Here is a 27,746-nt window from a genome sequence, read left to right on the forward strand (position 1 = left end):
TTGCAGCAGCAGCGCGAGAAGGCCACGTGAGCTTGTTGGGCAGAAGAATGCGGTTGTCACTCAGGTGCATAGAGATAACTCTGGAGCCCGCCCCTGCGCCCACCCTCTTCGCGGCGTACGGGTGCTGTCTACCTGTCCGTCCAATCAGAAAGGCGACACAGGAGCGTTGCAGCCAATCGGGAAACGAGCCGAACGAAGGTCTCGCAGGTGATTAATGGGTAAACATTAGCGAGCTGGGCGTGGGAGCGATCGTTGGAGGCGGGGCTTGATGTGCGTGCGCTCCTATGGGGCACGGAGTTCACAGATTGACGTGTCCGCGGCCCTATAGAGTGCGGCAGCCGAAGAAGCAGTGTCGGATCGGGTGCTTGAGGGCTGCGGTGGTCGCGCGATGGGCGCTGCGAGCTTGAGCGCGGTTCTTCTGCTGTTGGCGGGGGTCGGGGCGCTCGCGCTCAGGGACCCCAGGGATTCGGAGCCGTCACTGGTGGAGGGCTGCGACCCCTGGCAGACGTATAAGGCGAGTCTGGATAACAACACTCACAAGGTGAGAGAGAGAGAGAGAGAGGGACCTTCTGATATTTGGGGATCAGGAATCGGCTGCTGCTGGGACTGGGGAGAAGGAGTAGAGTGTTGGGGAGCAGGAACAGGGTGTTGGCATTGGGGGTCAAGGATAGGATGATGCTGGGACTGGGGGGAGCAGGAACAGGGTGTTGGCATTGGGGTTGAAGGATCGGGTGCTGCTGGGACTGGGGAGAGGGAGCAGGAACAGGGTATTGATGTTCAGGAATCGGGTGCTGCTAGGACTGGGGAGAAGGAGTAGAGTGTTGGGGAGCAGGAACAGGGTGTTGGCATTGGGGGTCAAGGATAGGATGATGCTGGGACTGGGGGGAGGGAGTAGAGTGTTGGGGAGCAGGAACAGGGTGTTGGCATTGGGGGTCAAGGATAGGATGATGCTGGGACTGGGGAGAGGGAGCAGGAACAGGGTATTGATGTTCAGGAATCGGGTGCTGCTGGGACTGGGGAGAGGGAGTAGAGTGTTGGGGAGCAGGAACAGGGGGTGGCATTGGGGGTCAAAGATAGGATGATGCTGGGACTGGGGGAGCAGGAACAGGGTGTTGCATTGGGGGTCAAAGATAGGATGATGCTGGGACTGGGGGGAGCAGGAACAGGGTATGGCATTGGGGGTCAAAGATAGGATGATGCTGGGACTGGGGGGAGCAGGAACAGGGTGTTGGCATTGGGGGGTCAAAGATAGGATGATGCTGGGACTGGGGGGAGCAGGAACAGGGTGTTGGCATTGGGGGTCAAAGATAGGATGATGCTGGGACTGGGGGGAGCAGGAACAGGGTGTTGGCATTGGGGGTCAAAGATAGGATGATGCTGGGACTGGGGGGAGCAGGAACAGGGTATTGGCATTGGGGGTCAAAGATAGGATGATGCTGGGACTGGGGAGAGCAGGAACAGGGTGTTGGCATTGGGGGTCAAGGATAGGATGATGCTGGGACTGGGGAGAGCAGGAACAGGGTGTTGGCATTGGGGGTCAAGGATAGGATGATGCTGGGACTGGGGAGAGCAGGAACAGGGTGTTGGCATTGGGGGTCAAGGATAGGATGATGCTGGGACTGGGGAGAGCAGGAACAGGGTGTTGGCATTGGGGGTCAAGGATAGGATGATGCTGGGACTGGGGAGAGCAGGAACAGGGTGTTGGCATTGGGGGTCAAGGATAGGATGATGCTGGGACTGGGGGAGCAGGAACAGGGTGTTGGCATTGGGGGTCAAGGATGGGATGATGCTGGGACTGGGGAGAGCAGGAACAGGGTGTTGGCATTGGGGGTCAAGGATAGGATGATGCTGGGACTGGGGAGAGCAGGAACAGGGTGTTGGCATTGGGGGTCAAGGATAGGATGATGCTGGGACTGGGGAGAGGGAGCAGGAACAGGGTGTTGGCATTGGGGGTCAAGGATAGGATGATGCTGGGACTGGGGGAGCAGGAACAGGGTGTTGGCACTGGGGTTCAGGAATCGGCTGCTGCTGGGACTGGGGGGAGGGAGTAGAGTGTTGGGGAGCAGGAACAGGGTGTTGGCATTGGGGGTCAAAGATAGGATGATGCTGGGACTGGGGGGAGCAGGAACAGGGTATTGGCATTGGGGGTCAAAGATAGGATGATGCTGGGACTGGGGGGAGCAGGAACAGGGTGTTGGCATTGGGGGTCAAAGATAGGATGATGCTGGGACTGGGGGGAGCAGGAACAGGGTATTGGCATTGGGGGTCAAAGATAGGATGATGCTGGGACTGGGGGGAGCAGGAACAGGGTGTTGACATTGGGGGTCAAGGATAGGTTGATGCTGGGACTGGGGAGAGCAGGAACAGGGTGTTGGCATTGGGGGTCAAGGATAGGATGATGCTGGGACTGGGGAGAGCAGGAACAGGGTGTTGGCATTGGGGGTCAAGGATAGGATGATGCTGGGACTGGGGAGAGCAGGAACAGGGTGTTGGCATTGGGGGTCAAGGATAGGATGATGCTGGGACTGGGGAGAGCAGGAACAGGGTGTTGGCATTGGGGTCAAGGATAGGATGATGCTGGACTGGGGAGAGCAGGAACAGGGTGTTGGCATTGGGGGTCAAGGATAGGATGATGCTGGGACTGGGGAGAGCAGGAACAGGGTGTTGGCATTGGGGGGTCAAGGATAGGATGATGCTGGGACTGGGGAGAGCAGGAACAGGGTGTGGCATTGGGGGTCAAGGATAGGATGATGCTGGGACTGGGGAGAGCAGGAACAGGGTGTTGGCATTGGGGGTCAAGGATAGGATGATGCTGGGACTGGGGAGAGGGAGCAGGAACAGGGTGTTGGCATTGGGGGTCAAGGATAGGATGATGCTGGGACTGGGGGAGCAGGAACAGGGTGTTGGCACTGGGGTTCAGGAATCGGGTGCTGCTGGGACTGGGGGAGCAGGAACAGGGTGTTGGCACTGGGGTTCAGGAATCGGCTGCTGCTGGGAATGGGGGAGCAGGGACGGGGTGTTGGCATTGGGGTTCAGGAATCGGGTGCTGCTGGGACTGGGGAGAGGGGAGTAGAGTGTTGGGGAGCAGGAACAGGGTGTTGGCATTGGGGTCAAGGATAGGATGATGCTGGGACTGGGGGGAGCAGGAACAGGGTGTTGGCATTGGGGGTCAAGGATAGGATGATGCTGGGACTGGGGGAGCAGGAACAGGGTGTTGGCACTGGGGTTCAGGAATCGGCTGCTGCTGGGACTGGGGAGAGGAAGTAGAGTGTTGGGGAGCAGGAACAGGGTGTTGGCATTGGGGGTCAAGGATAGGATGATGCTGGGACTGGGGAGAGCAGGAACAGGGTGTTGGCGTTGGGGGTCAAGGATAGGATGATGCTGGGACTGGGGGAGCAGGAACAGGGTGTTGGCACTGGGGGTCAAGGATAGGATGATGCTGGGACTGGGGAGAGCAGGAACAGGGTGTTGGCATTGGGGGTCAAGGATAGGATGATGCTGGGACTGGGGAGAGGGAGCAGGAACAGGTGTTGGCATTGGGGGTCAAGGATAGGATGATGCTGGGACTGGGGGAGCAGGAACAGGGTGTTGGCACTGGGGTTCAGGAATCGGGTGCTGCTGGGACTGGGGGAGCAGGAACAGGGTGTTGGCACTGGGGTTCAGGAATCGGCTGCTGCTGGGAATGGGGGAGCAGGGACGGGGTGTTGGCATTGGGGTTCAGGAATCGGGTGCTGCTGGGACTGGGGAGAGGGAGTAGAGTGTTGGGGAGCAGGAACAGGGTGTTGGCATTGGGGGTCAAGGATAGGATGATGCTGGGACTGGGGGGAGCAGGAACAGGGTGTTGGCATTGGGGGTCAAGGATAGGATGATGCTGGGACTGGGGGAGCAGGAACAGGGTGTTGGCACTGGGGTTCAGGAATCGGCTGCTGCTGGGACTGGGGAGAGGAAGTAGAGTGTTGGGGAGCAGGAACAGGGTGTTGGCATTGGGGGTCAAGGATAGGATGATGCTGGGACTGGGGAGAGCAGGAACAGGGTGTTGGCGTTGGGGGTCAAGGATAGGATGATGCTGGGACTGGGGGAGCAGGAACAGGGTGTTGGCACTGGGGTTCAGGAATCGGCTGCTGCTGGGACTGGGGAGAGGAAGTAGAGTGTTGGGGAGCAGGAACAGGGTATTGGGGTTGAAGGATCGGGTGCTGCTGGGACTGGGGAAGGGAGCAGGGTATTGGGCTTCAGGAATCGGGTGCTGCTACCACTATTAAGGTTGGTGTTAGAGATGCTGGAAGCCAGGGCAGAAATTTGCAAGAAGACTTCCCCCCCCCCCCCCCCCCCTAAATCTGCTTTCAGTTTTGGGCAGGCTGGAGATCCTTTCTGGCATAGGCCCAGGGAAGTGTCCCATTTGAACCCCCCCCCCCCCCCTTTAATGCTAGGCCCAACCAGGCTGCTAATGGCAGGCTTGCTGATTAACAGTACTGTGAGGACACCAGCTATTGAGTGTAGTATTGACATTGGACCATCACAGTTGTCCTGGTCACAATCGAAAGTGTCACTTCTGATTCGGTCAAGAATGACAAGTGATCTTTTAGTGTTTGTGCAGGAGCAGATGGCAGAGAAGTGCCCTGAAAGTGCAGTACAGCACCTGTTGCCCTTAGGTAGAAGGCGGAAGAATGAATTCTGGTAAACACCTTCAGGACACACCTTTTAATTATTACAGTTGGTAAATATGTTTTTCTTTTAAGATAAAGTGCCTCCCCAGATAAGTTGCTTTTAAAGCCCAAAGTCTCAGAATGGATGTGGCCATAAGGGAGGGGGAAATGGGACTTGATATACCGCCTTTCTGAGGTTTTTGCAACTAAGAAGTAAAATATCTTTCTCCTGACGCTGGTGCAATAGTTATAAGCCTTAACCAAGATTACTCAGCAGCTACCCCGTTCTGCTCACAGGAATTAGAAAAGAACGAGATCCTCTGAAAAGAAAACTTTTTATATTTTTATGTATTAATCTGTGCATTCAAGTGAACTGACATGACAACCGTTAGTGTATTGGTGGCTTAAAAAACGTTTTGCCTTCAGATTCCTTCCTAGATGCCCTCAAAAGATTTTAGAAGAACTAAGTGCACAGAATAGGGACACAGTCTCTGATTCTGTTTATTTTTAATTGTACCACCTCCAACCTACACTTCTAACAGTGTTTTAGGAAGTCCTGTTGTATAGTTTATCACCCCAAAACACTCAAATGTCTGACTTGTTTATCTGTAACTTGTTAAAAGCTTCTTTGTTTTTACCAATAAATACAGCAACCTGAAAGCACAAGTCATGGGTGCTTTAATTACATCTTTATAGAGTAGACAGAAACATGTGTTTACATAACAGGTACCGTAGAATAATGCATCTGACCCAGAAAAATAAGATGTTTGGTTTAGGGTTAGGAGTATGAGGTAAATACCTGTAAAAATAAGAGGTATTTAGGTTAATCAAAAATCCAAAACATAAATACCTGAATATTCAAACAGTGAAACAGTGACAAATCTAATTGAAAAAGAAGAAAAAAAGCTTCAAACTTGTCAGTGTATTAAATGAATTGTGCTTAATGTCTTCTCTGTCATAGCAAAAAAAAAAAAAACAACCCCAAAACGTCCAAAAGTGCTCAAATGTTCAAAAGAAAATTTACCAACTTTGAAATCAAAATGAACTTCTCTTATTTGAAGTGAGCCAACACTGTTCAAAACAGTCAATTCAAAAAGCATTTCATTTAACTGCATCAGTGTTCAGGCTGTTAAAATTTAAGCTTTTATGCTGGTGTATTTTTTTTTAACTTCCGCAATGCAGTTAAACGAAACGGCCACCACCGCAGGTTTATTTGAATTGAAGTGAGCGATGTTGCTCACTTTAGTAAGAGCAGTTAATTTTGATTTCTAAGTTGGTAAGTTTTCTTGAGCACTGATGATGCTCTGGCTCATTCTGCAAATAAATTCTGTTGCTCAGTTGTATATGCTTCGCAGTTACAGATAAATGTTCACTAGCTAGAATATGGTAGGTTTAAAACAAATAGGTTTTCTTTACTCAGCGTGTAGTTAGACTCTGGAACTCGTGTATTAATTTTTATTGGGGGGGGGGGGGGGGGGTTGCCGGGTTCTTGAAGCTTGGATTTTATTTATTTACTAGTAAAAAAGGCCCGTTTCTGACACAAATGAAACGGGCGCTAGCAAGGTTTTCCTCGGAGTGTGTATGTTTGGGAGAGTGTATGTGAGAGTGACTGTTTGAGAGTCAGAGTGAAAGTGTGAGTCCAATTCATGCTCCTCTGTCACCTGGCCCCTCCATTTTTCCCTATCCAGCATTTCCCCTCTCTGCCTGAGGCCTGCCCTGCAATCCATATCCATCCATGCCCATCTGTCCCCTCCATTCATCCCTATCCAGCAATTCCCCTCTCCCTGAGTCCTGCCCTTCCAATCCATGCCCATCCATGCTCATCTGTCACCTGGCCCCTCCATTTTCCCTATCCAGCAATTGTCCTCTCTCCCATGTGCCAGCCTGGGCCGGTCTTTCCCCCCCCACCCCCCCCCCCCCCCCCGCTCGCATCCATGCTGTGGTTGGCCACCCTCTTCTCTCCCCCCAACATGCGTTTTTTTTTTTCTTCCACCCCCTCCCGCGAACCTGTCGATCCCCCCCCGCCGGAACGCCGAAAACTGCTGCCGCCGTTGTTGTACTACCTTCCCTTCCCGTAGGTTGTTGAATCATCTTAGAAAGTTTAACTCCGTGCGTCTGACGTCAGACGCACGGAGTTAAACTTTCTAAGATGATTCAACAACCTACGGGAAGGGAAGGTAGTACAACAACGGCGGCGGCAGTTTTCGGCGTTCCGGCGGGGGGGGGGATCGACAGGTTCGCGGGAGGGGGTGGGTTTCGAGGGGGCCATAGCGCGGGGGGGGGGTGACAGCTGATTCCGAGGCAGTAGGAGGAGCGTGTTTCCCTACTCCTCCCCTTGCCTTGCAATCAGCTGTTTTGACGTCAGTGCGTGTCTGCCTCACAGACCACCTCCAGCCAAGGAGCCACGGTCCCAAGCACAGAACGTTGGAGGTGAGAATTATTATATAGGATTGCCTTTGTATCCCACATTTTCCCACCTCTTTGCAGGCTCAATGTGGCTAACAATACATCATAAATGTTGGAAATGTATAAGCGAATATACATTTAGTATTACATAAGGATTGGCCGCTGTCGGAGACAGGATGCTGCGCTTGATGGACCCTTGGTCTTTTCCCAGTATGGCGGTGCTTATGTACTTATGTGGGGTGGTATATAGTGACCCTGATGCTTCCACATTTATTTCTTTTTCTTAAAAAAACAAACAGAAAATTGGTTGAAGATGCTAAAGTAAAGCTGGGGGATTTTTTTTTTTTGGTTCAATTTTCCTAGAACTGCCATAGTGCCCCTTTAAATTAGTACAGATTTGCAGCTGCAGTGTTTGAAAACAGTGCAGACTGACTGACATGTTCTAGAAAAGGTTTGTGGATGTATTGATTGGGCCCCCCCCCCCCCCCCCCCCCGTCTTAACTTTTCCTAGTGCTCTGATGCTGAATTGTCCTTGCTTCCCCCCTCCCTCCCCCGGATGAGGTTAGCAGAGACTAATGTAGTTCTTGTGGAGGGGCAGTAGCTTGGATTGAGGGTTATTCAGACCAGTATCACTCCTTAATTATGAGGTGAAGGAGCCCTACCTGCCTGCTCTCGTACCAGGGACAGAGCACATTGGACTTTTATAATTCAGATCCTTAGGAATAAGTTTACAACATGGATAAAGAAACTGTACTGCAAACTCAAAAGCCTGAGTTAAGGCAGATGGGAGCTGTTTTAACTGATGAGTTGTGAAGCCCCCAAGACAGAGGGTGCCCTCCGTCCCCCGTTATTAGCCAAAAGGATTAGGTTTAATCCGGACATCACAGGGACTGATACTGGCTCGTGGTCATATAAAATATTTGCTGACGTTTTATTCATCTTGTCTAAGCCAAGAATTATACTCCTCCTGCTGAGAGAATTGCTGAGGACATGGTGGAGAGCAGCGGGGTTTAAAGTCAGTATGGTTAAGAGAGTCCAGGGTGTGTTGGATATGGGTTGGTATTTTGAGGGTGGACTTGTTGGTGCTGTTTCTGGATATTGTTGACGAAACAGGTTGTACTCACTACCTGTTTTTTTGCGGTTAATAAACAGCTCTTTTGAGAGAGTCTGTGAACATCTCACTTCCTGAGGATGTGTTATGCATTTAAAACGATTAAGCTTCTGGAAGTGAAATATCTACCACTTTGACAGAAATATTCCAACGTCTAATGGCCTGTCCTGAATAGGAAGAGTAGCCCGAATAAAACAGAGTATTTTGCCTAACGTAATGTACTTGGTTCAAGTGCTGGTGGTAGAAATTGCAGAAGAGTCTTTCTATTTACTTGGAGGAAATGGCTGCCCAGGATTGTGTAAAAATGTATACAAGGGAAATCCGGGGGAGGGGTTCAACGTATGTAGTTTTAAATGGTTGTATCGGGTGTCTTTGAAGTCATTGTTGCAGCAGAGAGAGAACCCACCAGAAAAATGCTGGTTCTGTTTGCAGGGACACTGTGTGGCCGATACAGAAAACTTGCGTTAGAACCAAGCACAGCTAAGAGTACGTGCTTAGAAGCACAGTTTTTATTTGTCAAAGCAGTAAACAAATTATATGCAAATCGAGGACAGTATACTGGACACATGCACACAAGATTCTCCACGAAGGACCACTAGTGCATGTCATAGCAGAAAAAATACTGCTCATACGCTGGAATGATTTTCTGTGCCCAAAATATCCATGCACTGATAAGTGGTTTATGTTTTTATTTTTTTTTGCTCAGATCTTTGTGCAACTGCCCTTGGCACAGAATCCTCGCATCCCCCCCCCCCATTCTGTCTTTTCTAACCCATGTTCTTCATGGAGTTAACAAAAAAAAAAGTGGGTTCTGATAAGCTTGCAGTAAAAATAAGAAACGGGCATTAAATCTTCAGATACTGCTACAGAAGAATGAGCTCACCCTTGACCACCCCCTCAAATGTGGCATTAAAGCTTCACCTTTGTCTCCTGCATACTTATCTACGTTGGGGGTGAATTTAATTAGAGCTGCATTTCGATTACAAATTTTAATCTCATGATTGAGGGCGGGGCCAACAGTCCATTGAGGGAGACTGGAGGGGGCATGCACTTTCTCTCCTCCCTCCCCCCCCCCTCCATTACGTATCCTACCTTTTGCTAGTAGGGATGGCGAAGAAATCCACTTTCAAAGCTGCCTCCTTCCTGCACTCTCAATACTGGCACAAACTGAGCATCTTGGGGAGTGTCTGTGGCTGCTGAGGCAGTACGAGGAGAGGCAGCGGATTTCTTCAGGTGGTGGGGGTTCAGCTACCCCACTTGCCATTGAACGGGTACTGCAGTTTTGGAGGGGGCCTGAGCCCAAAGTGAGAGGCCCAGGTCTTCAAGGTGCCCCCCCCCCCGTGCCATTGATTAAAGGCCCAATATCTTCCTTTCTCCCGCCCCCCAGGTCCAACTCTCTTTTTTTTTTTTTTCCTCTCTCCTCTTTACCCCTAGGTCCATTGTCTTTCTTCCCTCTCTCCCAATCCACTTCCCTCCCTCCATCCTTTTCTCCCCATGCACAGTCCAGCATCTCTCCCTCCCCTTTAGTCTCTGACCACAGTTCATTCAATTCCTTCCCTCTCCTCCTCAAAAGCTGCCTGCACCAGGTCTTTCCTTTGACCCACCCAAACCTCTTCTGAAAACAGGGAGTTGTCGGAGGGAAAGGCCCAGGCAGGCCATTTCAAAAAGTACACCAGTTTGGTTGGGGAGAACCAGAGAGAGAGAGCTAGCTGTGGGCAGGAGATATGTCAGACCGTGCACAGCAGGAGGGAGGCAAAAGTGGGCAGCACGCAATTAATTGTGATTGCATTATTTAAATAAAGATGACAAAATGTATTAATTGTGATGTCAGTCGCGATTAACGTCCAGCCCTAGTTCGTAGGGTTATCTTTCTGCATTGTGTGCATTCATTGTGCTAACCCCATGCCAACATTTGAATGCATCTGATGATTCAGCCCCTATGGTGGCTCAGTAGTTCCCTTGGGTGCTTAAACAGTTGGATTGGAGGAGGTTAAAAGAACATTTTTACAAAACAAAATGATGTGCATTTGGGAAGCCCTTCAACATCCAAAGGAGTTGATTAGAAAGTCACTTTCTTTCTGTGCTAGTCTAGGAGATATAATGGGGACTTCGCCAGTCCATTTTGCTCCCCTGAGGTGAGAGAGAGGCACCTTCCCTTTTGTCAGCTGCAGCAAAGACATGGCCTTCATTATGCTGATTTCTGTGGGTATCTTAAGTAGAGGAGTGTGGAAGCCGTGTTAGTCCACTCTTAAGGTTATCAATAGAAATCAAACCAAATAAAACATGGAAAAGAAAATAAGATGATACCTTTTTTATTGGACATAACTTAATACATTTCTTGATTAGCTTTCAAAGGTTGCCCTTCTTCCTCAGATCGGAAATAAGCAAATGTGCTAGCTGACAGTGTATATAAGTGAAAACATTCAAGCATTACTATGACAGTAAAATAAATACCATTGGAGATTCTACATGGAATGTTGCTACTATTGGAGATTCTACATGGAATGTTGCTGCTATTGGAGATTCTACATGGAATGTTGCTATTATTGGAGATTCTACATAGAATGTTGCTACTATTGGACATTCTACATGGAATGTTGCTATTCCACTAGCAACATTCCTGCGCAGGCTTCTGTTTCTGTGAGTCTGACGTCCTGCACGTACGTGCAGGACGTCAGACTCACAGAAGCAGAAGCCTGCGCGGCCACATTGGTGATCTACAAGGGCCGACTTCTACATGGAATGTTGCTAGTGGAATAGCAACATTCCATGTAGAATCTATAGAAATCAAACAAAATAAAACATGGAAAAGAAAATAAGATGATACCTTTTTTATTGGACATAACTTAATACATTTCTTGATTAGCTTTCGAAGGTCTCCCTTCTTCCTCAGATCGGAAATAAGCAAATGTGCTAGCTGACAGTGTATATAAGTGAAAACATTCAAGCATTACTATGACAGTAAAATAGATACTATTGGAGATTCTACATGGAATGTTGCTACTATTGGAGATTCTACATGGAATGTTGCTGCTATTGGAGATTCTACATGGAATGTTGCTATTATTGGAGATTCTACATAGAATGTTGCTACTATTGGACATTCTACATGGAATGTTGCTATTCCACTAGCAACATTCCTGCGCAGGCTTCTGTTTCTGTGAGTCTGACGTCCTGCACGTACGTGCAGGACGTCAGACTCACAGAAGCAGAAGCCTGCGCGGCCACATTGGTGATCTACAAGGGCCGACTTCTACATGGAATGTTGCTAGTGGAATAGCAACATTCCATGTAGAATCTATAGAAATCAAACAAAATAAAACATGGAAAAGAAAATAAGATGATACCTTTTTTATTGGACATAACTTAATACATTTCTTGATTAGCTTTCGAAGGTCTCCCTTCTTCCTCAGATCGGAAATAAGCAAATGTGCTAGCTGACAGTGTATATAAGTGAAAACATTCAAGCATTACTATGACAGTAAAATAGATACTATTGGAGATTCTACATGGAATGTTGCTACTATTGGAGATTCTACATGGAATGTTGCTACTATTGAGATTCTGTTGCTACTATTGGAGATTCTACATGGAATGTTGCTATTCCACTAGCAACATTCCATGTAGAAGGCTGCGCAGGCTTCTGTTTCTGTGAGTCTGACGTCCTGCACGTACATGCAGGACGTCAGACTCACAGAAGCAGAAGCCTGCGCGGCCACATTGGTGATCTACAAGGGCCGACTTCTACATGGAATGTTGCTAGTGGAATAGCAACATTCCATGTAGAATCTATAGAAATCAAACAAAATAAAACATGGAAAAGAAAATAAGATGATACCTTTTTTATTGGACATAACTTAATACATTTCTTGATTAGCTTTCGAAGGTCTCCCTTCTTCCTCAGATCGGAAATAAGCAAATGTGCTGGCTGACAGTGTATATAAGTGAAAACATTCAAGCATTACTATGACAGTAAAATAGATACTATTGGAGATTCTACATGGAATGTTGCTACTATTGGAGATTCTACATGGAATGTTGCTACTATTGAGATTCTGTTGCTACTATTGGAGATTCTACATGGAATGTTGCTATTCCACTAGCAACATTCCATGTAGAAGGCTGCGCAGGCTTCTGTTTCTGTGAGTCTGACGTCCTGCACGTACGTGCAGGACGTCAGACTCACAGAAGCAGAAGCCTGCGCGGCCACATTGGTGATCTACAAGGGCCGACTTCTACATGGAATGTTGCTAGTGGAATAGCAACATTCCATGTAGAATCTATAGAAATCAAACAAAATAAAACATGGAAAAGAAAATAAGATGATACCTTTTTTATTGGACATAACTTAATACATTTCTTGATTAGCTTTCGAAGGTCTCCCTTCTTCCTCAGATCGGAAATAAGCAAATGTGCTAGCTGACAGTGTATATAAGTGAAAACATTCAAGCATTACTATGACAGTAAATAGATACTATTGGAGATTCTACATGGAATGTTGCTACTATTGGAGATTCTACATGGAATGTTGCTACTATTGAGATTCTGTTGCTACTATTGGAGATTCTACATGGAATGTTGCTATTCCACTAGCAACATTCCATGTAGAAGGCTGCGCAGGCTTCTGTTTCTGTGAGTCTGACGTCCTGCACGTACGTGCAGGACGTCAGACTCACAGAAGCAGAAGCCTGCGCGGCCACATTGGTGATCTACAAGGGCCGACTTCTACATGGAATGTTGCTAGTGGAATAGCAACATTCCATGTAGAATCTATAGAAATCAAACAAAATAAAACATGGAAAAGAAAATAAGATGATACCTTTTTTATTGGACATAACTTAATACATTTCTTGATTAGCTTTCGAAGGTCTCCCTTCTTCCTCAGATCGGAAATAAGCAAATGTGCAAGCTGACAGTGTATATAAGTGAAAACATTCAAGCATTACTATGTGGGTATCTTAAAGGAAGGCATTTCTTACATCTGCAATTGCACAGAGAGGTATTACACAGCTTGAGAAATAATACCTGAGGCAGTAAAGCTCAAATTTAAGCTGATTAGGGAGAAGGCACTAGTTTCATACAGATATGATAGCTGGGGAATTGGAGATTTTTAGGTAGGTGGGATGTTTATCAGTATTGAGTATAATAACAGATATAAATTACACTTTAATCACTGGGCTTATCCACCAAATATGAAAAAGGGGACCCCCCCTCCCACTGTTCCTCCAGCATTTATCTGAGCTGTTGGGAATATTATCTAAGAACATAAGCATTGCCATACTCGGTCCAACCAGAGGTTTATCAAGCCAAGTATCCTGTGGCCAATCCAGGTCACAAATACCTAACAAGATATCAAAAAAGTGAAAACATATGTTATGCTGCTTATGCCAGGAATAAGCAGTGGATTTTCCTATCCACTTTAATAATCACTTATGGACGTGTAGGAACTTGTCCAAACCGTTTTTTAAAACCCTGCTAAGCTAACTGCCATTACCACATTTTCTGGCAATGAATTTGAGTTTGATTACGTGTTGTGTGAAGACATACTTTCTCCAGTTTGTTTTAAATGTACTACTTGGTAGCTTCATTTCATGCCCCCTAGTCCTAGTATTTTGGAAAGAGGTCACAGTGAATGAATAGATTAGAAAATGTGTACTTGATAGTAAAACTGTGGGAAATTTTAAATAATATGGGCTTCCTACATTGCTTGGAGGGGAGGAATGCAGGGTTATGATTAGTATACAGGTCAAGTATAAGTGAATTTGTGGGGAAATGTGCTGAGCCGGAGGTTGTGGAAATGAGTGGAGTACTGGGGTGGAGGGATGAGTTGAAGTTTTGATTTTAAAATGGTCTTACAATTTTGTTTGCTGTGGTATCTGCTTTGTAAAAAGTGCTCCTTCATGCTTCAATAAAAATGTAATATAAATATTTTTTCCCATTTATGATGGTGAGCCAAGGTGCTCGTTTGCTTAAGGCCTACCAAAGGGTTAATCCTTCGCTGAGATGAGGCTTTTCACTTGTACATGGCTTGTCCATATCACTGATTTAAGGAGACTAAGGCTAGGAAGGTCACCTTTTAATGGGGCTGTGGTTCATCTAACCACCAATGCCCACTTTAAAAAGAACAAAAGATTGGTGTCCCAAAGATGTCCTTCCAGCTAACAAAGCAGAGTTAGGAGAAATGGCCGTACCATTGAGGGATCTATAGCCAAGATCCCTCCGAGGTCAGGTAGCCACAGAGAGACAGTCTGGAGGCAACCAGAGCCTGGCCTGTGCTTGTAGGTGGAAGAGACACCAACAGTGCCAGCAGAGCGGGGAAAAGACATCATCAAATGTTTGGTGTGATAATACATTATAGTGGTTAAAGTAAAACCTGGAAAGAGGGAAATTGCAAAATAACGGCTACCACATAGGAGCTTTTAATGCAAGTATAATGCCAAGACTTTACTCCCGCACGGAGTAACCAAAGAACATACTGTAATGCAAGATTAAGCTGAAGGCACAGAAATGTCTGTGCATGACCACCTGGAGATGCATTTGTATACAACATTTGCAATACCAATAATTGTGTAGAACAGTATTTCAGTAAATACACAGACCAGAAAGGGGTGGGAAAAAAAGGAACTCTCCAACAGATCAAACAGAACATAACATAGTAGATGATGGCAGAAAAAGACCTGCACGGTCCATCCAGTCTGCCCAGCAAGATAACTCATATGTGCTAATTTTTGTGTATACCCTACTTTGATTTGTACCTGTGCTCTTCAGGGCACAGACCGTATAAGTCTGCCCAGCACTATCCCCTCCTCCCCAGCCCTGCCTCCCAACCCCGGCTCTGGCACAGACCGTACAAGTCTGCCCAGCACTATCCCCTCCTCCCAACCACCAGTCCCGCCTCCCACCACCAGCTCTGGCACAGACCGTATAAGTCTGCCCAGCACTATCCCCACCTCCCAACCACCAGTCCCGCCTCCCACCACCAGCTCTGGCACAGACCGTATAAGTCTTCCCAGCACTATCCCCGCCTCCCAACCACCAGTCTCGCCTCCCACCACCGGCTCTGGCACAGACCGTATAAGTCTTCCCAGCACTATCCCCGCCTCCCAACCACCAGTCCCGCCTCCCACCACCAGCTCTGGCACAGACCGTATAAGTCTTCCCAGCACTATCCCCGCCTCCCAACCACCAGTCCCGCCTCCCACCACCGGCTCTGGCACAGACCGTATAAGTCTGCCCAGCACTATCCCTGCCTCCCAACCACCAGCCCCGCCTCCCGATCTTGACTAAGCTCATATCTTGCTGAAGGGGGAGCCACAACGTCTTGAAATCCCAGGAAGGGAACCCGTGGGCCGATGCTCAGAACCAAATGTGGGCGCTAGAGGTGATTAGCGCTGAATCTGTGCCTGCATTAGTCGGCGCAGAACGCTCAGAGGTTCTAGCGCGGGAGACAGAATACTGGTATTCTGTTTGATCTCTTGGAGTTGTTCCTTTTTTTCCACCCCTTTCTGTACTGTTGGACCTTTGTGGAAATTGTGAACCCCATTTTGTTTTGCGGTAGTAAATACACAGAAACATGCGCATGCAGTTCAGGTGATGATAGGCAGAGGTGTGCACGGGGATGGGGGGGGGGGGGGACTCTCTGAGATCCGCGGGTGTCATTAATACCACAGGGACAGATCCAAAGTGATTGGGGACCAGATTGTTGCTGTGGTCACTTCTAGAATGCAACTGTACTAGAGATCCCTGAACAAAAACTATCCACAGAACTGACCTGGGTCACATGCAAAACAGAGACCCTCACCACCTACAGAGGAAGCGGGACTGTCACAGATCCCCCTACACAGAAATTTCACACTAACACAATACCTGACCTCAGTCACACTTGCAAAACACAGAGACGATTGGGAGGCGGGGCTAGTGCTGGGCAGACTTATACGGTCTGTGCCAGGGCTGGTGGTTGGGAGGCGGGGATAGTGCTGGGTAGACTTATACAGTCTGTGCCAGAGCTGGTGGTGGGAGGCGGGACTGGTGGTTTGGAGGCGGGGATAGTGCTGGGCAGACTTATACGGTCTGTGCCGGGGCTGGTGGTTGGGAGGCGGGGATAGTGCTGGGCAGACTTATATGGTCTGTGCCGGGGCTGGTGGTTGGGAGGCGGGGATAGTGCTGGGCAGACTTATACGGTCTGTGCCGGGGCTGGTGGTTTGGAGGTGGGGATAGTGCAGGGCAGACTTATACGGTCTGTGCCAGAGCTGGTGGTGGGAGGCGGGGATAGTGCTGGGCAGACTTATACGGTCTGTGCCGGGGCTGGTGGTTTGGAGGTGGGGATAGTGCTGGGCAGACTTATACGGTCTGTGCCAGAGCCAGTGGTGAGAGGCGGGGACTGGTGGTTGGGAGGCGGGGATAGTGCTGGGCAGACTTATACGGTCTGTCCCAGAGCCAGTGGTGGGAGGCGGGACTGGTGGTTGGGAGGCGGGGATAGTGCTGGGCAGACTTATACGGTCTGTCCCAGAGCCAGTGATGGGAGGCGGGACTGGTGGTTGGGAGGCGGGGATAGTACTGGGCAGACTTATACGGTCTGTGCCCGGAAAAAGAAAGGTACAAATCAAGGTAAGGTATACACAAAAAGTAGCACATATGAGTTTATCTTGTTGGGCAGGCTGGATGGACCGTGCAGGTCTTTTTCTGCCGTCGTCTACTATGTTACTATGTATATGTTACAGTTCTTCACCACATGCAGACAAAGCAAACTGGAACCCAGGAAGCCAGACTCCCAGAGAAGTAGAAACAAAATACAAATCCATCAGACGGAGACAAACAGGAGCCAGAGAATAAAATGTTCTAGTTATGACATTGTAAGCTCTCTTGAGCAGGGACTGTCTTTTCTACATGTTAAATTGTGAAGCGCTGCGTACAACTGGTAGCGCTATAGAAATGATCTGTAGTAGTCCAGCAATGCAATGTGATGCCCAACCTCCGATTTGTCCTCCTTGAACCCTGTAATTTTACTTTTTGCACTAGTTGTTTTGTACCTTAAACATGCTTTAGCATATGAGGAATCCCATGTACAAACAGATGGGAGTTACGTTACCCCTTCTGCTACCCCTCCCTTTCCTCTCGTATATTGTAGTTCTTTTGTTATCCACTCAGATATGTTATACGGGATATTAAGCGCTTAATAAGCTTGACTGTAGTGAACTCGGTCCATGCGTAGGTATTTCCTGGGACAGTGTTTACTGCTCTGCCAGAGTATATTTCTGAATGATGACATTTTTAGGTTTAGTGTGGCCCCCTCCGCATGTAAAAGTGTCCTGTCTAAAGGAAGCTACACTGATGAAGTTAGCCCAGAGACTAGTGGTTCTGAACCAGGGCCACCAAATGTTAGGATGAGTGCAGGCTGCATTGTAACATGACCTCCTTCTGTGTTTTTAGTACAGTTTTCATGATCTCGGTGGTTCCGTGTTGCTGTCTTGGGTGGGAAGTGGCACTGGGGTGAGTATTTTGGCATATCTTGGTTTCAAATGTGTACAACCTATCTGTATTTATACAAGGAATGTTTTAATAGACTTTTGTTTTATGACATTTTGTTGTGTAAATTGTACACTCTACAAGTGGGTTATATCATGGTGTGTTGCAGCATCCCAGAGGTGAAATTGAAACGCTTTATTTTATCCCCCTCCAAGCCCTAGAGCTTCTGGCGAGGTTTTACTTGCCAACTTTTTCAACCCAGGAATAAAGCTGGCTGAGCCCTGCCATGGAGTCGCGTGGATCCTAAGGATCTTAGACGAGATTGGGTGGCAAAGCCGGTGGCGGGAGATGGTGCTGGGCAGACTTATACGGTCTGTGCCAGAGCCGATGGTGGGAGGCGGGACTGGTGGTGTGGAGGCGGGGATAGTGCTGGGCAGACTTATAAGTCTGTGCCAGAACCGGTGGTGGGAGGCGGGGCTGGTGGGTGGGAGGCGGGGATAGTGCTGGGCAGACTTATACGGTCTGTGCCTGGAAAAGGACAGGTACAAATCAAGGTAAGGTATACACAAAAAGTAGCACATGTGAGTTTATCTTGTTGGGCAGACTGGATGGACCGCACAGGTCTTTTTCTGCCGTCAGCTACTATGTTACTATGTTCTGAGCTCTTACCGGGCTGGTAAACAGGAGCAGTAGAGTCTCTTTAGGGAATTCCATTCAAAGACTGTGTCTGGAATAGTCTGTGCTGGTGTTGAATTCCCCACAGAGGTCTTGCAGGGTCCTCCGGACGTACCTCTCACTTTTCTTAACGGAGGGGCTTTTCTGGGGATAAGAGGAATACATGAGATTTGGGTTTGAGGGGGGCGGCAGCCTTAGCAGGGTCTCTTCCAGGCCACAGATGGGGGGGGGGGGGGGGGGCTGTTAGCTCTTATTTCTGGTACTGCTGGGCTGGTCTATGTTCTTGTGTCCTTCAGGGTGTATGAGTGTGGTCTCCTTACTGCTTCTGTCTCATTTTTCTCTCTGTTCTGGCAGGTGATTTTGGTACTAACAACCTTCAGGGTGCCGTTGCCAATAATAACATTTGGACAGTCTAAACTGTACAGGAGGTGAGGTATTGTGGGTGTCTGCGTGTGTTTATACTGGATGTGCTCACTTAGAGCAAAGCAGAGAGATCTGTGTGTGTGGGGGGGGGGGGGGGGGGGAGGGGGGAGCTCAGAGGTGTAGAAAAGTAATGCAGAGTGTGTGTGTGTGTATGGTGGGGGGGGGGGGGGAGCTCAAAGTGATTCGGTGGGTGGGAGGAGGATCTCCAGAGCTGTAGAAAAGTGATGCAGTGATAGTGGTGAGGGGTGTTTGGGGCTAAGGCCCCTGGGTTAGTAGGAGTGCTGGGGTTGGAGAGCTCTGGGATATGGACAATCACTGATACTTTTGTGTTTTCTGCTAACTCTTCTTCCTGTTTTATTCCCCCCCCTCCCCCTCAAGTGACAATTATGGAAAGAATTTTACGGACATCACCTCCCTGATCAATAACACGTTAATTATTACAGAATTTGGGATGGCCATTGGACCTCAGAATTCTGGAAAAGTAGGTAACCTCTTAATGTGAGAGTTGTTGATGGAACACAAGTCATAAATACATAAGTGTTGCCGTACTGGGACAGACTGAAGGTCCATCAAGCCCAGCATCCTGTTTCCAACAGTGGCAAATCCAGGTTAGAAGTACCTGGCAAGATCCCAAAATAGTACAATATATTTTATAGTGCTTTATCCTAGAAATAAGCAGTGGATTTTCCCCAAGTCATTTTAATAATGGCTTATTGTCTTTTCTTTTAGGAAGCTATCCAAACCTTTTTAAACCCCACTAAGCTAACTGCTTTTACTACATTCTGTCAATGAATTCCAGAGTTTAATTACACGTTGAACAAAGAAATATTTTCTCTGATAATTTTACTATTTTGTAGCTTTATTGCGTACCTCCTAGTATTTTTAGAAAGAGTAATCAAGCGTTTCATGTCACAACTATGGAACGCATTACCAAAAGCCGTGAAAACTTATGATCACCTAAACTTCTGGAAATCATTAAAAACTAACATTCAAAAAGGCATACCCTACTGACCCAACTTAAATGCCTGTACCCTGCAACACAACGAAACCAAAGCTTGTAATGGACATATAATAACTCTTCCTCTCTACGATTCCCTAATGTGTCTGTACACACGAACCTTATTCTACCACAACATTACTGTATTTGTTCATACCGGAATTGACGAACGCCTTTACGGTACTATGTAAGCCACATTGAGCCTGCAAATAGGTGGGAAAATGTGGGATACAAATGTAACAAATGTCTACCCATTCTACTTCACTCATTATTTTATAGACCTCTGTCATATCTTCTCTCAGCTGTCTTTTCTCCAAGCTGAAGAGCCCTGGCCACTTTAGCCTTTCCTCATAGGGATTGTCCCATTCCCTTTATCATTTTTGTTGCCCTTCTCTGTATCTTTTCTAATAACACTATATCTTTCTTGAAATGCTGTGACCATAATGGCACACAGTATTTGAGGTGCGGTAACGTCCTCATTTTTGTTTTTCATTCTTTTCCTAATTATACCTAACATTTCTGTTTGCTTTCTTAGCCACCACCGCCACACACTGAGCAGAGGGTTTCAACGTATCATCAACGACAACACCTAGATCCCTTTCTTGGTCGGTGACTCCTAACGTGGAACCTTGCATGACGTAGCTATAATTCGGGTTCCTCTTTCCCACATGCATCACTTTGCACTTGCTCACATTAAACGTCATCTGCTATTTTGGATTCCCAGTCTCGTAAGGTCCTCTTGTGATTTTTTTACAACTTTGAATAACTTTTTGTCATCGGCAAATTTAATTACCTCACTAGTTACTCCCGTCTCTAGATCATTTATAAATATGGTTAAAAAACAGCGGTCCCAGCACAGATCATACAGACCATTTAACCCTACTCTGTCTTCTATCTTTAACCAGTTTTTAATCCACAATAGAACACTACCTCCTATTCCGTGACTTTCCAGTTTCCTCTGGTTTCTTTCAAGAGGTGCTTTGTCAAATGCCTTTCGAAAATCCTGATACACAATATCAAGCGGCTCACCTTTATCCACATGTTTGTTCACCCCTTCAAAGAAATGTAAAAGATTTGATGAGGCAAGACTTCCCTTCACTAAATCCATGTTGGCTCATTAATCCATGCTTTTGAATATGCTCTGTAATTTTGTTCTTTTATTATACTCTCCTATTTTGCTCAGCACCAACATCACGCTCACTGGTCTATAATTTCCAAGATCATCTCTGGAACTTTTTTTTAAAAATCGGGGTTACGTTGGCCACCCTCCAATCTCCTGGTACACATTAATTCTGCAAGTTCATTTTTCAATTCTATCAGTACTGTGGGATGAATACCATCTGATCCAGGCGATATGCTAATCTTTGTCAAATTGTGCCATTACATCCTCCAGTTTTATAGGGATTTCATTCAGTTTCTTTGACTCGGCTTTGAACACCATTTCTGGCACCGGTATCTCTCCCAAGTCAAAACTTGGGTGTGGAATGGGAACATACCGGTAGCAGAGCATAGTCCATGAGAGACAGGTTCAGGCAGTAGCTGAGGACTAGAGGGACACCACCTTGGGAGGGGCAGGAGAGGGGGGGGGGTGCAAGGAACTAGGGCAGAATTGGGTTTAGAGGCGCATTGTTAGGAAAGGCGGCTTCTAACAGTGACATGGAGACAGACAGACAGGTCTGCAGTGAGTGCTGGAAGAGGCAGAGAAGCAGAACTGTATGTGACATATAGAAAAGGGTAGGAGGTTGGGAATGAGGTGTTGCACACCTCCCTACTTCCCCAGTGGTAGAAATGATAGGGCTTAGTTACCACTAGGCCTTTCTCCTCTTACAGCTCATAACGCAAGGGCATTGAGGGAGGGGTGGGAAGAGGAGGAAGATTTTTTACTGCTATATTCTGTATGTATTTTCAAAAGGCATTTGACAAAGTACCTCATGAAAGACTCTTGAAGAAACTACCTCCTATCCTATGACTTTCTAATGTCCTATTGTGGATTCAAAAATGGTTAAAAGATAGAAAACATAGAGTTAAATGGTCAGTATTGTTGGACTGTGAGATGCAACAGAGCTGAGCTTTATATCCTAATCCTTAAGATAATTTTTAAAGCCTTGTAATGTGTTTTGCACGATATATAGAGACGGATATTGACTGTGAAGATTTTAAATTTATAATCTTGAAGCATGAAAACTGTAACGGTTTACAAATTTTGGAGTTTAGAATTTCACAAATATCGGGAGGTTTTTATGCCTATGAGGTGGCCTTTTGTAGTCTGTAAGAAGGTGAATGTTCTGGGCTGGGCTCTGAGACTTTTCCTCCCGTTTGAATAATTTAGCACACAATGCACAGGAAGATTGGAAAAAAAGCATATTTATACTGATGTATATTGAATAGATAGTGGAGTTCCCCAGGGGTCTATGCTGAACCTCTGCATTTTAACATAAATGACCTAGAAATAGGATTAACTAGTGAGGTAATTAAACTTGCTGATGACAAAGGTATTCAAAGTTGTTAAATTTGCAGGAGGACCTTATGAAACTGGGCAAACAAATGGCAGATGTTTAATGTGAGCAAATGCAAAATGATGCATGTGGGAAAGAGGAACCCGAACTATAGGTACGTGATGGCAAGGTTCCACACTAGGGGTCTTGTTTACTAAGCCACGCTGTAGGCACGTGCTAAAGATTAGTGAGCGTGCTAACGGTAGACACCCATCTCTAGCGTTAGCATGCACTAAAAAGTTTGTGTGCCTACAGCGCGGCTTGGTAAACACGGGCCAAAGAGTCACAGACCAACAAAAAGGATCTAGGTATTGTTGATATGTTGAAACCCTTGCTCAGTGCGCTGAGGCAGCGGCTAAGAAAGCAAATAAAAATGTTAAGTATTAGGAAAGGAATGGAAAACAAAAATGAGGATGTTATAATGCCTTTGTATTGCTCCATGGTGGGATCGCACCTCAAATGTTCTGGTCACCGCATCTCAAAAAAGATATAGTGGAATTAGAAAAGGTACGGAGAAGGGTGACAAAAATGATAAAGGGAATGGGCCGACTTCCCTGTCAGGAAAGGCTAGAGTCTAGGGCTCTTCAGCTTGGAGAAAAGACGGCTGAGGGGAGATATGATGGTCTATAAAATGAGTGGAGTGGGTAGACGTGAATCACTTGTTCATTCTTTCTAAAAATACTAGAAGTAGGGGGCACGCAATGAAGCTACAAAGTAGTAAATTTAAAACAAATTGGAGAAAATATTTCTTCACTCAATATGTAATTTAAACTCTGGAATTCTTTGCCAGAGAATATAGTAAAAGCAGTTAGCAGGGTTTAAAAAAGGTTTGGATAGCTTCCTAAAAAAAAAGTCTGTAAGTCATTGTTAAAATGGACTTGGGAAAATCCACTGCTTATTTCTAGGATGCCTTAAATCAATTATAACACGACCGAAGTCTATTCACTGCTAAATAAACAACTGGGTAATGAAGAATAGACAAACTAGTCCACATATGTTTCACACTTCTCCATTACCCAGTTATTTCTAGGATGAGCAGCATAAAATCTTTCTCTCTTGGGATCTTGCCAGGTATTTGTGACCTGGGTTGGCCATTGTTGGAAACAGGATACTGGGCTTGATGGACCTTCGGTTTGTCTCAGAATGGCAATGCTTATGTTCTTATTGGGGAGGGGGTTATCCTGGAGCTGGGAAGGCAGGGGAGAGATGGAAGTTGTAGTGAAAAGGAGACTGGGCAAAAGAAAGACGGTATTTGGAAGATACCTGTGGTCTGGTCTTTGATAACCCTCTGCCCCATCTATAAAATATTTTGTGTTGGATCCCTTCCTTCACCTACACAGAACAGAACTCCCTTGCCATTTCTGCATGTAAGGATGAGGCTGCAGACTTAATTTCCTGCATACTCTGGAAGAAAAGTGCCACAGTCTCCCCTCCGCCTTTTTCTTCACCCTGCCTAGGACATATCTGTTCAGCCTGTTTCCCCTCTTGCACTTGCCAAATGATGGTATCTCCTCTCTAACCATCCAATGCCCAGCATGCTCTGAATGCTTCCTTTCTACCTTGTGCTTGGTGCACCACTTCATGTGCTGTGGTTTTACCTAGGTAATCCTGACTGGTGATGTGGTTGGCAGAAGTTCTGGGGGACGGATTTTCAGATCATCCAGTTTCGCAAAGGACTTCACGCAAACAGATCTTCCCTTTCACCCCAACACACAAATTATGTATGACCCCAAAAACTCTGATCATCTTCTGGTACTAAGCAGTGAGGTAAGAGAACATGTCACTGTCCTGTGCATGACACATCGGAGTATTGGCAGATGTGCAAATGCACGTGTACAGCAGTGTGTTTACCCTGGGGATCATTAACGTGAATAACACAGCTTGGAATCAATCTTGCAAGCTGCTTTATTTATAGAGTTCGAGAGCATTGAGTGCTGGGTTCATAATGGCATGGACAACCTCTCTAGGTAGTCTCGCGATACTGTCATATAAGACGTTTTGCCCTTATACAAAAGCATGACCCCTAGTGGTAGTACTGTGAAACTACCACAAGGGGTTGCTGGCTCCATTTTGACCCTGGCACCGTCCGAGGCAGGAACAACTGGGAATCACTCCTGCTGTAACAGGGATTTAAACAGGCCCAGGGGCAGTGAGGGAGCTCTTTGGGAATGGGGAAATAGATCCCTTTGCTGTGACCAGCTTAAAGATGGTATTTTATATCTGGAATAATAACACAGCTCTCGGTGTTTGATTTATATTGAGGTGTTTTGCATGATTTGCATCTCGTGTATCCTATGGTGACTTAAATTGACATACATTATGGTACTATAATGCACCCTCTTTGTTATATGTAATTAATCATCTCTATTTTGTACGTTTTGGGGTTAATTTTATAGCAGGGTAGTATAAAAATGTTCAAAAAAGCATTTGTTTTCTGATTATAGGCAGCTTGGTGTAAAATATGTCCTTCAATAGTCCCAGTAGAGCACGTTTTCTGACAGTACGTATGTCTCAATGTCTCGGCTCCAAAGTGTCCCCCTGGGTGCTGTGGGCCTGCTTTTTTTTTTTTTTTTTTTAAATGCATGTACAGCCCCTGCACTGCATCCTTGTCTGTGCTGAATGAGATGGCATGAAGCTCAGTTACTGTGTCTAGGCCTGGGTGGGTATATGGATGGTGAGCCATGGAATGTGGTCAGTTGGGGGTACAGATCCTTAACAGACAGCTGTGAATGGCTGGCACTAAGAATCATTTTCGAATCATTTTCTTTTCCAGAACAGTTTGTGGCTGTCCAGAAACTTTGGGGAAAAGTGGGAGAAAATCCATCAGACTGTCTGTTTAGCAAAGTGGTGAGTTCAGAACCACCCAGGGGACGGATCTAAAAGATAAGAGGGGCTGTTTTGTAGCATTGTCTTCTAAAATGATTATGTGAACTCTTCATTTACTATAGACTCCAAAATGTGTACGTGAATAAAAAAAACCCCACCAAGGCTGTTTCACCATTACTATCAAACATTAACCAAGCCATGCTTCAGTGTGGCCGCATCATAACTGCGCAGAGTTCTTTATGTTGTACTGAAAAGGCAAAAGTGACTATTTTTTGTGTGATTTGGCTCTCAGAACTGTCCCCAGCAGTTTTGAAATACACAAATTCAAAATGCAAAATCAAGAAAATGAAGTAAACCCAATTCAAGAATAAAAATCACAAGTTACTGAGCCAGCCCACAGAAAGATGAAATTTTAAACCTAAAAAAAAAAAATCCATGGAAATGTCAAGAAATAGGTTGACCTAAGGTTATAACTCTTGACATCACGGCCAAAAATGTCTTCCTTTGTGTCATGAAACGCCTGGTTACCCCGCGGCCACTTAGAGGGTCTATCCCCAGCTCAGGTCTGCCTGCACCTGCCGCTTGTGCTGTACACTAGCACCCTCCTCCGACCAACTGGTTCACAACCACCTCTGGGTGACTCTCCCGCTCTCCAGTTATCCCCAGTGATTTCTAGGTTACTGGAGCAACACTCCCAGTGGTCCCACAGAGCCCAGAAAGTACTCACAGACCCAACACACAAACCACCAGGATTCTTTATCAGTCCACAGAACAAACAAACAATTGTGTTTATTCTCAGAATTTGGAATAGTGGACAAAAATGTGCAATTGACAAACAATAACATAAAGGACGTCCTTGGCATGCGCAGAGCAGCCAGCATAACGCTTAGCTGCTCTGTGCATACTCGACTGGCCGACGGCTTCCGAGGGAATAGAGAATGCAAGCCTTTCAGCTCTGGTCCCGCCCTCGTGGAAACAGGAAATGAGGGCGGGACCAGAGCCTAGAGAGAGAGAAAGGAAGGCTCCTGAAGCGCCGAGCAGCTCGCACGCTTTTCACTCCTGCCGCTGCCTGTAACCCGACGAGGTAACTTTTTTTTTAAATTCAGAGGGAGGGGGACTGGAACTCGGGCGGGGCCCCCTTGAGCGTGAGGCCCTATGCGGTCGCCTCGCCTTAAGACCGGCCCTGCTCATGAATCCACCTGAGCAAAGCTGCCACATTAAACAAACGGAGATCCGGCAAGTTCAACCCACCCCCCACCCGGGCTCTAGACTGTGTCAGCTTGGCAAACCCAATTCTAGCCCTTCGTCCCGCCCAAAGAAAGGTCCCTAATGAACCCTTTGTAGAAAAGTTCATCTCTTTTCCTAATTCAGAGGGGTAACATTTATTTATTTTTGTTATATTTGTACCTCGCGCTTTCCCACTCATGGCAGGCTCAATGCGGCTTACATGGGGCAATGGAGGGTTAAGTGACTTGCCCAGAGTTGCAAGGAGCTGCTGCCTGTGCCTGAAGTGGGAATTGAACTCATCTGTAAGGAGTACATTATCTTTGGTAACGAGTGCCACTCTACCTAACAAGGAGAGCGGTAGATCTTGCCATTGATGACACAACACTTTGTTATCTAACTTGTCCTGTATGTTCCTACAATATATCACCCTCAAATTTCTGTGGAGTTACACCCCCAAGTACTTTAAAGAAGTGCCCGAGGACCATGCAAGGGGAAATGTTGGCAGCTGCTGGCACGTGCATGGTAATGAGACAGGTAAAACCTCTGATTTATTGAAGTTGATCCGCAACCCCGAGAAGGACCCAAAATGCAAAAGCTAGGTTATCAAATTAGGAACAGACTCTGTGGCCCTATCTAAGTAGATAAACGTATCATTGGCAAAGTTAAATTTAAAATTTCTGGGATCCCACCTTGAGGCCCTGAACTTTATTGGTCTGCCTAATTTTAATAGCAAAGGGTTCAAGCGATAGCGGGCAGCCTTGTCTCATGCCTCGTTCCAGAGTAAAAGCCGGGGATAGTGCTCCATTTATCAATATCTGAGCTGTGGGGTTGTTGTACAAAGATCGAACACCTCCCAGAAATTCTCCCATAATCCCTCCCTCCCCACCTAATACAATAAGAACATAAGCGTTGGCATACTGGGACAGATCAAGGGTCCATCAAGCCTAGTATCCTGTTTGTAACAGTGGCCGGTCCCGGTCATAAGTACCTGGCAAGATTCCGAAAGAGTAAAAGGGATTTTATGCTACTTAAAGTAATTTTTCATCATAGACATCTTCTTTCTCATCAACAGAAGTTAGCAGAAATGTAGCTCTAGTAGATTAGTATTGCCAAGTCTTGACAAGTCTTTTATTGATTCTTTACATCAGGTTTTCTGTTTGTTGGAATATAACAGTTTATAGTATTCAATGTATCTGAATTAGGAAGCATCAAAATTTCTTTAAAATATTTTCTCAATAGTGTATCAAGAGCCAAACGAGTAGAAGGAAAATGTAGCTGTACTAGAATTTTCCATCATATAAATATTTATTATAAAATTGGATCTTTAATAGAAGCCACTTGTAGAGTTGAAATTTGTGCCTCCAAGGTTAGGGAAGTCTTAGAAAATGTCTCAACAGAATAGAGGTCTTTGCATTCCCTCCATATGGTCGGCTTCAGCAGCCTAACCTGCTCATTAGATTCATTTTTAGATCCCATTT

General features: G+C 46.4%; 1 protein-coding gene across 2 annotated transcripts in view; it reads left to right on the top strand.

The window, feature by feature from the left end:
- Nucleotides 1–342: 342 nt before the first annotated feature.
- Nucleotides 343–27,746, top strand: part of SORT1 (sortilin 1) — an 80,910-nt gene continuing 53,506 nt past the window's right edge. For both annotated transcript variants that reach the window (XM_030221523.1, XM_030221524.1), the window contains exons 1-6: nt 343–541; nt 17,590–17,649; nt 18,655–18,728; nt 19,102–19,204; nt 23,818–23,982; nt 24,989–25,062. In XM_030221523.1, coding sequence (XP_030077383.1) covers nt 389–541; nt 17,590–17,649; nt 18,655–18,728; nt 19,102–19,204; nt 23,818–23,982; nt 24,989–25,062 — 629 coding nt within the window. In that variant the 5' untranslated portion in view covers nt 343–388. The remainder of the gene's footprint in view (nt 542–17,589; nt 17,650–18,654; nt 18,729–19,101; nt 19,205–23,817; nt 23,983–24,988; nt 25,063–27,746) is intronic.

This window comes from Microcaecilia unicolor, chromosome 12, assembly GCF_901765095.1.
Source record: "Microcaecilia unicolor chromosome 12, aMicUni1.1, whole genome shotgun sequence".
NCBI classification, from domain to species: domain Eukaryota; kingdom Metazoa; phylum Chordata; class Amphibia; order Gymnophiona; family Siphonopidae; genus Microcaecilia; species Microcaecilia unicolor.